Below are 12212 nucleotides of genomic sequence, written 5' to 3' on the forward strand. Positions count from 1 at the left end.
GAGCGATACCCCCGCTTCTTGCTTTAGAAGTTTCCTGTGCATGTAATTCAGCGGGAGCTTGTCGAGGCATTGCAGTTCAACACGCGCAGAAAGATGTGAAGGAAAAACGACAACCGGAACTAGATCTGGTGTCCAGAAGTGAAACAATGGGCACTTCCTGGACATAAACAACGAGCCACAAGCTTGATATTGCTTATCAAACGAAGGAAACGGACAAATAATTCAGCGCCTTGAAATCATTTCTAGAACTAGATTCAATTTAAACAGACTCTAGATTAGATCTAGAAACTTTGTAAATCCCAGTTAAATAAGATGAGCTAGTAGAGTAGAAAAGGTTCCCATTTCAGACCTTGCGGTCTAGATCTATATGAGCTAGTATTAAACATATTCGCTGCCTCTTAATAGATTAGTAATAACCTAAAACAACAACACTGAAATGTGTTAACAATGTATATCACTCACTGGCCAGGGCCCTAAATATCAAACTATTTGTTGGGAACAGATACGATTTAAAATGGTGTTATACTAATCCATGTTTCGCAATTTTGTTCTCAAAAAAGAAAAAAATAATAATTAACATTTGAGTCCTATGCAAGACTTCCTCCCCACCAATCGGAGGCTCTAGGCGGCTGTCTAGTTTGCCTATGCCTAAGGCCGGCCCTGTAATAATAATACAGATCTGGTTCAGATCTAGGTCTAGTCAAAAATCTAAATGATTAGAGTCCAGTATAAGCTGTACATCTAGATAACAGTGATCTCGTCAATTAAAGAGAAAATCTACAAGTCGATGTACTATAAAGTAACTATTATTATAATTATAACTAGATCTAGACTCTATATCTAGGTCTAGATCTAGGTCTAAGTATAGATTATAGATTAGATCTAGATTAGAAATTAGATATTGCTAGGAACAATGCTAATCGAGAACCATGAATCTGAACTCTAGATCTATCATCTAATTAGTCATTAGATCTAGATCTATAATCATAGTCTAATTAACTATCTATTCTAGATCTCGGTCTCGGGTCTGTCATGTAGACTTTAGTCTATGTGGATCTATCATCTAGACTAGACTGTAAACTGTTTTAGATCTAGCCAAATCTAGATCTAGACGTCTAGATCTTGGACTAGATTAACTAGATCTAGATCACTAGATCTAGATCTAGATCTACATATAGATCTAGCTACTAAGCTAGAACTAGAGAACTCTTACTTTATTCTAAAGGAAGAAACAAACTTACAAAGTTCGGCTCAGGGGTCCTAAACTGAGCGGGGACCAGCCGATCAAACAGACGTCTCCTGGATGTTTTGTTCATTTTGGCCCCTGTTTTAGACCAAAAAAAAAAAAGTACCTTTTCACGTACAGCTCAAACACGATGGTACTAGCGGCTTGTGCGGCTCTTAAAGAGCTTGTCTGACGTCAGCGGATATGGGATGACGTCATATTCCGTCTACAACCAAAGACACTCTGCAAAATGTCTAGCACGCTCGATTCCTAATGTTTCATTTTGCGCATCAGAAATTGAAAGCGAAAGTGAGATTTTTTGTTTGTTTGGTAATCGCATGTCCCAGGGTGCTATAGAGAAATTAATGAACTCAAGATTCTCGAACGTTTCACCAAAAAAAAATAAAAAAGGTACCTGCGCCCCATTAACGACCTAAGATGGCAACTATAAAGAATGATGCTCAAAAAACAACATCCTTAATCTTTGGAATTGAAGACATTCCCTTTATGATTTAACTATTGCAGACACTAGAAAAGGTACTGCTGGTTAGGGCGATTTTCACGTATGACCGAATGCCAATGGCATTATTTTTTGTTTGTTTGTTAAGCGAGCGAAAAGGACGGCGTAACAGCCCCCCCCCTTTTTTTTTTAAAATAAAAAACATCAAAGACCAGCTCAAGCACTGCTACCTTTTTTTTTTTTTTTGGATAACATTGGAGTGAACACAAGACAGCAAATGGCTTCCAAATAAGATAGTGTTTCTCTAACAGTGAATGGTGTCAAAATGAGATAACTAATACACAAGATAGGAAATGGCTTCCAAATGAGATAGCAGGACTTATTGGGTAGCGAATGGCTTCCAAATGAGATAATACCCTAGGTGGTTAAAGGCTAACAAATGATAACCAGGTAGCGAAAAACTTCCAAAAAAAAAAATAAAAAAATACAGCACTGTAACTATTACGATGAAATAATATTTTTAACGAACAAGAATTAAATTAGAAATAAGTCAACAAAAGATGTCCTACAGTTTGAACTAAACACATCAAACTAAAGGAAATCTCTCATCACCAACCAATCATTACCTACATTCAATTTATTCAATAAGCTTTGATAGTAGTGAGCAAGTTAAAAGAATTTCATGAGAGGAAGACTATCTCCCCCCCCCCCCAATCCCCTTATTCTGCTGGGGAAAAAAAAGAGCGGAAATGAAGTAACGAAACGAGTTAAGTCTTGGGTGTCACTGATGATTTGACTGGAAACGTTCACACGGCCTGGACCAAGTCGTGTCGCCCGAAGAGCGGCGGTGACTGGGAAATAGAAAGCAGTGCTCCTGGTCACCCTAGAGGGGATGTACTCTGAAGCAAGTGGACCAAATCTGATTAGGCCCGGCACACAAAAAGTATTCCAATAGGCCGTTAGGTGTAATAGGTCAGAGGTCGCAAAGTTGACGGTAGACCAAAGAAGAAAAAAAAGGCGATCTTGTCTCTGGGCAATTCCTAAGATGTACAAAAGACTTCTAGAACACCAAACATTGCACTGCAGGGGAAGAGTATCGAGTGCCACTGGATGTGTACAGCGCACACGGCTCAGATCAAAAGGATAACAAATTTTTTAAAAAAATATTCAACAACAAAAAAGTCACGTACAGAAATCAAAATTAGCAAAAGCTGTTAGGTAAGCATCAATATAAAACATGCAAGCAATAGAAGAATTGAGCATTTTCATAAAATATAGGCATAGAGGACGCTTTTCGGTGTATCCGGTGCAAAGAATAGGGAATTATTGATTAATTATACATTTTAAAAACTAGGTAATAATTATGTTGCCCCATTTTAGCATCCAATAAAAAATCTACTTTGTAAACAAAGAGCAGATTACTATGAATAAACGTCAGTGGGAAAATCTCCAATAGTCTGCAATAAGGACCTTAAGGAAAATATTCGCGCTATTTGGATACACGTTTCATATTGTTCCTCTCAATGCTACGCGTTCCTCTCCGTCTTCAACCATCCACAGTGGCATTTCAAAGATCAAGACAGTCGATGATTTCAAAGGGACTGGATAGCGCTTCAATCTGTGCTCTAACTGTACTGCCTACTTTTAAAAATCTACTTAAAACTTGAAACGATACGATGTCCACTTCACGAAAGGTTTAACATGATTGACCATGACCGTGGCCTTATGAAACGTGATGCTGGAGACAATGAGGACAAAATGGAGCCTGGATTACAAAATTCAACACATCTGCACACATCTGACAACTATCAACATACAAACATCTTTGATCTTCGGAATCGAAGACATTGTCATAGCTTCCAAATGAGATAGATAGATAGATAGATAGATAGATAGATAGATAGACAGACAGACAGACAGACAGACAGACAGACAGACAGATAGATAGATAGATAGATAGATAGATAGATAGATAGATAGATAGATAGATAGATAGAGTGGGGGGGGGGGAGGTTGAGTGTTACAAAGAAAAGTCAACTGCATGAAACAGAAAAACATCTACAAGAAAACCCAATTCACATTTCAACAACAAACTGATCTAATTGATGGAGACAAAGAACTTCCTTTAATATCGAAAAAAAAAAAAAAAAACGCACCCAACTCCTTGCCCAACACAATCAGGCCCACCATTCACCCACTGAACTCCATTTACACTTGTGCTTTCATTGTTGTTGGTTCCCTTCTCTGTTTGCTACAATTATAATCTCATAACCACATTTATTCTAGACTAGCTGGAGATTAACACACACAAAAATCATAGAAAAAGAAAAACTAAAACTAGCGAACGAGATAAAAAAAAATCCAAAGACTTCCCACCAAGGCGGCAAATGATAATGGACGTCTAGAAACAAGCAGACAGATAAACCAACTTCCGGTCCCCGGGGACCAAACCCCCGAAGTCCAAGTGGAGGCTGGAAATCAGACAATATCTCGGATGTTGGATAGCAGTAACATCCGGTCACGTCAGACATAAGTGGAGCTAAAAGAAAAGTTGAAGAACTAATTACAGACAGATTGAGGAGGGAATGGGGACCATCTTTGGAAGAATTGACGAAACCATGGCCATGACTTCAGTAATGACCAGATTATCTCCTTCCGACCTTTGCTTCCACAAAATTCAATCAGTTCCTTAACACCCCCACTCCCATTCTGTTTTTTTTTACCTTCTCTTTCTCTTTTGAATTTGTTTTTTTTTCTTGTCAGCTAAGTTCGACAATACGTATTGGCTTTGCACAGAGGCCGAGCTTTGTCAAAAGAGTTTTACATTTAGGAGGAGATGGGAGGTAACTCCACAAGTTGTTCAAACATTCCACTAAGAAGTTGCTGATCCTCTAACAGTGACACATATTTCACAAACACACTCTCAGGCAACATGGAGACCATTCTTTCTAACATTATTAACATTAACCATCACGAATCTTGTGAACAAAATTGTAACCAACAGAAATGAAGAAAAAAAAATGTCCCCTGATCAAAGAGGAAACAAACTGTATTTACATCAGAGCCAAAACTTCACCTCTTAGATCAAAGAAAGACTGAGATTAAAAGACCAGCACACATCGCCAAGTTGATGTTATAGCGACATGAAATCAAAAATGTACAGGATGGTATACAAACTTTTCCTTTAAACTAGACTGGAGGAGACCAACTGAACGACACTAAACATTTTTCAAACGTTTAAATCCTAATTCAATCTGACATCATCTTTTCAATGTCTAAGGAAGCATCCAAACGTTCTCACTGGTGACTGCCAGAGATGACCAAATAATTCAACATGAAAGCGGACATCAACCCGTAATTAATATGTCAGAACTCCCCCCCCCCCCTTTTTCCCCGAGAACAGTAAGCCTCCCTCTTCGCCACTTTGGCTTATCCCCCGTTTATTTTATTCATCCAGCACTCACCCTGCTCTTGGGACACAGCCAGGAGAGGAAAAGTAAAAGTGACAATTATACTGTTCAGACCTGCACGCTATTAAGTCCATCTCTGGCAACTGTCATCAGTTGCAAGATACACGACTACACACGAACATGATACACGGCTATACACATAGGATACTTGGCTACTAGCGCAAAGGATACACAACTACAAATATAGGATACTAGGTGACACACACACGATACACGGCTACACACAGGATACATGGAAGGCTACACATACAGAATAAATGGTTACAAAAACAAAAATATACATGGCTACAAACACAAGATACTTTGTTGGTTACGCATGCACAATACATGGCTACACACACAGGATCCATGGCTACAAACACACGACACATGGCTAAAACAGACACAAAGTCACGTGATCTTCTCATGTGATTTTAATATGACATCCTACACAAATCACAACCGCCTCGTCCATACATTCTGTTTCACCGTAAACTATTAAAAATGATATTTCTGACTTGGTAAATCTAAGTGACTCCACCCACAATAGCTTCCAGCTGGTCAAAACGAGGCGAGGGGAGCAACACTGAAGAGATTTGTAGTAACGTTTAGCAAAATGTTTTGTTTTCAAACCAAGTCTTCCAGCTCCATAGCAACGGTGTAAACCACGTGACCAGATCCATCGTAAAGGTTGGAACGAACGACGATGAAAAGAAAATATATTAAAAAAAAAAAACGCAGCGAGCACAATTTCGGGGGGTGATACTGTTGGGGGGGGGGGGGGGGGGGAGGAGGACAAATTGCATTTCCTTGCAATAAATTTTTATCTCTAGCGGACGTTGTTACGCCAGTGAGGGGGGGGGGGGATCAAATGAATTTTTAAAAAATTATTCTTCTTTCACCAGTTCCACCAAGAAATTTCCCAACTGGATTAGAGCAGCAGGTTGATGAAATGAATCGACAGCATCAATCATAGAAGCTGAAGCACGTGGAGCAAGTCCATGACAACATCAGGGGAGAGAAGAGTTTTCCTGATCTACTGACTAACTAAAGTGCTACAGCTTACAATGTGCGATAGTTTGATCTCATTCACGTGACACTAACCACGTGGTTTCGCGGCGTTTATGCCGCAATTTCTAGCAAACAAACAAACAAATTAGTGTGTCTAAATTATGACTTCTATTTTGTGTCTAGTCAAGACTTATATTTTGTGTCTAGAAACGAAGTTACAGAGCTAAGCTTCAATTAATAAAGACCTAATGATTTCATTCAGCTATTTGTCAACCAGAGACGAAGACAACGCATCAAGACAAACCCAAGAAAATATTTTTTTTAAAATCTAATCAGGGAAAAAAAAACAAGAAGAAAGTTGATATTTATCGAATCCATCATGACGACAGCTCCCAAAGCTACCAATTAACACACATTCTGATCCTCTCTCTCTCTCTCCCCTCTCTCAATAAGAACAAAATAATAAATTCGGAGGTTTCATTGTTTGAATTGATAACCAGAAGAAATAGAAATTCACATACAACGATGAATTTGTAAACTGTTCTATCACAGATCTACGGTTCTATCGAGGTCAGCAGTCTACTGAGTTTGTAAACTGTTCTATCACAGATCTACGGTTCTATCGAGGTCAGCAGTCTACTGAGTTTGTAAACTGTTCTATCACAGATCTACGGTTCTATCGAGGTCAGCAGTCTACTGAGTTTGTAAACTGTTCTATCACAGATCTACGGTTCTATCGAGGTCAGCAGTCTACTGAGTTTGTAAACTGTTCTATCACTGATCTACGGTTCTATCGAGGTCAGCAGTCTACTGAGTTTGTAAACTGTTCTATCACAGATCTACGGTTCTATCGAGGTCAGCAGTCTACTGAGTTTGTAAACTGTTCTATCACAGATCTACGGTTCTATCGAGGTCAGCAGTCTACTGAGTTTGTAAACTGTTCTATCACAGATCTACGGTTCTATCGAAGTCAGCAGTCTACTGAGTTTGTAAACTGTTCTATCACAGATCTACGGTTCTATCGAGGTCAGCAGTCTACTGAGTTTGTAAACTGTTCTATCACAGATCTACGGTTCTATCGAGGTCAGTAATAAACGACTTCTTCTTTTGCGGTGCGTTGTAATTCGATGTTAATGACGTATAGTTCAATACTATGTGACCCAGAAATGATACCAGTAGAGTGGGCTGTAGAATCAGTGCATTGTAAGTGCACAGTAAACACAAGACATAAAATAAAGCCATTGTCTCAAATAAATGTTTAACTGTACAACGCAAAATGGCACACTTTTTTTTTCATAATTCGGAAGAAAAAAATATGGATCATTATTATTGACAAGTGCGTTCCAATTAATAGAAAAGTTCTTTACTTCCTATCGGAGATCTAGCAGAGGAAAATGTTCTTGTTAGTGCATCTCAAGATTCCACCCAATAAGTCATCCTCCCCACCCCCTTCCCTTCCTCCCCTTGCTTGCACTACTGACCAAAGAGAGAGACGTGTGTGTTTGTTTCTGCACCAGATCTATCCTATGAAATACTTTCTTACAACTTTCCTCCAGAAATCCTGGCTGCTCTATTTATTTTTTCTTTCCATCCGAACAAGCCAACCTTTATTGTGTAGTTCAACTCCGCGGTCAAGCGGACAGTTAGGGTCCAGACTTTACTTGTGATCCAAAACTAATTTGACACGACAAGTGGCTTGTGATTCCAGACATTTTCACAGGCAGAACATAATTGTTTACACTATTTCTGTCACGTCAGTTTCACCCCCACCCAACACCCACCCGTCCCTAGCTATGGCCTCGTCTTACTCCTTTCTATAGCTCTACCAATCTCTCCCCCCGACCCCAAGGGTCTGTCTTCTCCGAGTCCGCTAACCTCATTACTAAGACATAAGTGTCCAACATGAAATGACAATGTCTAGTACCACCGCGCGCGCTGGGAGGAAAAGCCTCCTGGGAATGTGCAGCACACACTCGCACAACGTACTTCTGATGGATTTAAAATAAAAAATAAAAAAAAACAGGAAGAAAAACTAAAAGGAACAAAACACTGTCGGTTACAGAAAGTAGCTGAAAGCAGGGCAATGTAAGGAAACAAAGTGCCATGGCTAAGTCACAAGGAAGCTAAGAACTACGTGGTGGGCTGAACACTGTTCAAAGAGGAGGCTAATAGAACAAAACTAACAGATTGAAATCTATAGTGCTCGGTTTCTTTCGGTCAAAAGAGAAGTCTTAAGTTGCTCAGTTTATAAAATGGGGACTCGAGCACATCTATGTCCAGATTGTCCAGTCAACTAACCGCATTTTATGACCTGGAGACAGCAGATTGAAATATTTGACAAGTCGCTCAAATTCATTGAAACATTATCGCTGTTGTAAATTACTGGTTTGAAATAGAAGTTTTGGGTTTCCTTAACGATGTGGTTGATCTACTTTATAGGGTGGAGTGGTTTCAGGCATAGGGTTAGAGATAGATATAAACTTAACGTATAAGTTAGTTTTGTATTCTGTTTACTACTGTAGAAACAACTTTTAGTTAGGGGCTATTATTAAATGAGCAAGATTCTGTACAATGTATCATACAGTTAAACATTCGATATTCTTTGGCGAACAATTTAAAGGCTGATTTTCTATTTTTATCCACAGGCATAAAAACAAAATTGGACCAGATCTATCATACCAGATAACAGCAGTAATGATGTAAGAAAGACTATTTTTAAAGTGAACAGAAAATCTATCCTTTCAGTCTCCCACTCCCTGGCCTTAATCTGAGTAGAGAAGAATGGATTGAAGGATTGCCTAGTTGTCTTGCTAATGGAGCTAGTCGAGGCGTAATGTTTCCATCCGGGGACCAATAGAGCGCCTTGCCAGCTACAGGATTCTACGGCCAGACAGTGAAAATATGATCCTCGGATGTCGACCAGGTAATTAACAATATTTCAAGATACGCGGCAACAATCGATCCGCATCAGATGGGTGAAGAGCATTCAATGTATTAGAAATAGAGATGTCGTTAGAGGCCAGCCAAAATTCAACGCCAAACTCCGGCATTCAAAGGGTACAGAGAGAGGGGGGGGGGAGAGGAGTAAAATAAAAAAAGGCGTTGTGAGGGTGACTGGGAGAGAGGTCCCTAGAGGGGCCCTTACTGCCTTAGGAAGACGGATCGCAGATCAATAGGAATGAATTAATTTTTCATGACAGGAAAAATGTCGGCACATAAGGTAGTGGTCTAGGCAGTGTAGGTTGAGAATTCTAGGAGGATAGTGAGAGAGGAGGGGAACAAGAGGGGTGGTCACATCTATTTCTGTATGACACATTAACTACCTGTACATCAGGACAATCAAAGAGAAGTCTGCTCTGTAAAACGAGCGCAGTTTTATTCACAGCACTCGATAATCATTCATACGTCCTATTTGTTCAACCTGGCTATGGCCATTCAAACGTCCTGTTTGTTCTACCGGTCTATGACCATTCAAACGTCATGATTTTTCTACTAGTCCATTCAAACTACATATTCTGCCAATCTATGACCATCAGGGTTAGTAGCACTTTCCATGACAAACTTTTATGAGGTTGTTTTTTTTTTTTTAAGGATGAAATATATATATATATACCGGTGTATTATATACATATGTGTGTGTGTCCCGCCTGTTTGTGTGATACATTGTAAAACATACACAGAACTATGCATTTATCAAATCAATTATTGTTACTCGATTTTGGGAATAAAAAATATCTTGCCAACATCCCACCCAAAACAGAAACAAGGTGGTATTTCCACAGAAACTGTAATGGAAGTTATCTTTTAATCAAGTAACAACTTGACTGTCATCCCAAAAACCATTTTCTTTTCTATACGGCAACCAACAGCAGTCTAATTAATTTTGCCATCACCTGCTGGTATGGTAATACTTCACTGGCACAAAGACTTAGACTAAATAGAGTATTTAACAAGGTTACAAAAGACAGTTTGTGTGGAAACACAAACTCAAAATCGGCCCCCGAAGTAAAATGTTTTACATAATTCGGATAATCCTTCAGAGTTGAAGATAGTTTACTTCCTAGTCCAAACCTCCCGCAGGACGATGGGGGATGGGAGCAGGCAGGGTTTGAACCTTCGATCGTCGATAAATCCAAACGACTGTCCAGCGCGCAAACCGCACGACCAGTGGTCCACCCAGGTAGGCTTCAATATTTTCAGAAAGAAAATCCGAATGAAATTATATCAAAGACAAATGAGAGATAAGAATGGAGAAAGAAGGTTAATTGATCTTGTGTAGTGCCCCAACCGTCCCGCAGATCAAAGGATACGTGAAAGTGAATGTAAAGTTAGGTTAACGAGGGTGTCATGTAGCCAGCACAACGACCAACCGCCTTTGCTTTTCCCCAACTAATGTCAGGTACCCATTAGAGCTGGGTAGACTCAGAAGTTGAAAATCCAAGTCTTCACCAGGATTCGAACCCGGGACCCTCGGTTCGAACTAAATAAGTTAATTGTTTTGAAAAGGCTCAATCTCATATTCAAATCCTAAAAAAAAATTCCCGCCATATAGAAAAAATGTTCACGAAAATGATGTTTATAAGATTACTATTCGTCTTAAATTAGGTCTAGCATATAATGCATACTAATTAGCTTTTTCTTATAAAAAAAACTGCTTGCATAATTAATTTTAAAAATTAGAATTTTCGCTTTCAGGAAAAAAAGTAGCCGTTGCATCAGAACTTTGAATGGTCTAAAATATTGTGAAGTCGGATTTTCAATATCTCTTCTAGTTTACGAGATCTAAACGGGACAGACGGACAGACATTTCGCACAAAACTAATAGCGTCTTTTCCCCTTTCGGGGGCCGCTAAAAAAGCATCGCATATCACTCGAACGCAGCTACCATCTCTCAAAGAGCTTTTTCATGAAAAACGCCTTTCCAAAACACTCACGATTCTTAAAGAAAACCTGCACCCATTAGACCACTGTTACATAAGATATGAATGAAGTGGTCGTCTCCTTTCCATTAGGACTAAAACAGAAAGATTTTATAACTCCTTTATCCCACTTTCGGTCAGAGTGTTACAAGATCATCTGTCGTCATCGAGAAGTTCATACAAATCTAATTCATAAAGCGCTGGTTGTGAGTGTGTATGTGTTTCGTGTGTGAATGTTGTTCGAATTTTTCATCTATATTGTTATTGTAAAGTGGTTACGCTGAGGATGTCAATTGTAGTCAAACTGAATTTCCATTTAATTGGATCAATACAAATTATCTATCTCTTTTTCAAAGATTTATTAAAGAACATTACAAATGGTTACTATTCCATTATTTTTTTTAAAGAAACATCCTTAGAGATGCCTTCATTACGTGTATCCACTGTGGTGGAAATGTACATTTTTAGTTCCCATGTGTAGGCCTATCTTATAAGTACTAGAGTCTTGGGTGTGCATTTGAGGTAATGTTTTATTCTTTTATTAAATGTGCTTAAATAATCCTCATAAACAGAGCCTGTAATATACAGGCCTGTTTGTATGTTTAGTTGACATTTGGACCACTAAATAATGGCTTTTGGATTGGGGGGGGGGGAGGGTAATAGAACTATTAGCGTGTTGTTGTTTTCAAACACAATTTCTTTTCAACTATGTAGTCTCCCTGGCTTTTGCGACCGAAAGTTATTAGAACTTTACGGACCTTTCACAGCTGTGTGTGCGAAATATTTTCGTTAAATCTACAGTAGATCTAGACTCTTGATCTGTCACTAAAATTCGCGGACCTTTCACGGCTGTGAGAGAATTATCTTCACCGAATCTACCGTAAATCTATAAATCTAAGTTACCAAAATTCGCGGACTTTTCACGACTGTGTGCGAATTATCTTCACTGAATCTACCGTAAATCTAGACACTAGATCTAAGTCACTAAAATTCGCGGGCATTTCATGGCGCTGTGTGCGAATTATCTTCACTAGATTCTAGTGATTTAGCGTAAATCTAGACTCTTGATCTAATACTAACATTTGCGAGCTTTTCACAACTGTGCGCGAATTATCTTCACTGAACCTACCGTAAATCTAGACTCAAGA

General features: G+C 39.0%; 1 protein-coding gene across 5 annotated transcripts in view; it reads right to left on the bottom strand.

Moving 5' to 3' along the window:
• The window catches only part of LOC106057190 (disks large homolog 1-like), a 114377-nt gene that overhangs the window by 68663 nt on the left and 33502 nt on the right, over window positions 1-12212 (bottom strand). The window contains exon 1 of one of the 5 annotated variants that reach the window (XM_056012860.1): window positions 1242-1433. The exons of the other annotated variants lie outside the window; for them this stretch is intronic. Within the exon in view, the coding sequence (XP_055868835.1) occupies window positions 1242-1316 (75 nt within the window). The 5' untranslated portion in view covers window positions 1317-1433. Of the gene's footprint in view, window positions 1-1241; window positions 1434-12212 lie in introns of those variants that run through there. 5 annotated transcript variants of the gene reach the window in all.

The sequence above is a fragment of the Biomphalaria glabrata genome, chromosome 15 (genome assembly GCF_947242115.1).
Source record: "Biomphalaria glabrata chromosome 15, xgBioGlab47.1, whole genome shotgun sequence".
In the NCBI taxonomy this organism is placed as follows: Eukaryota; Metazoa; Mollusca; class Gastropoda; family Planorbidae; genus Biomphalaria; species Biomphalaria glabrata.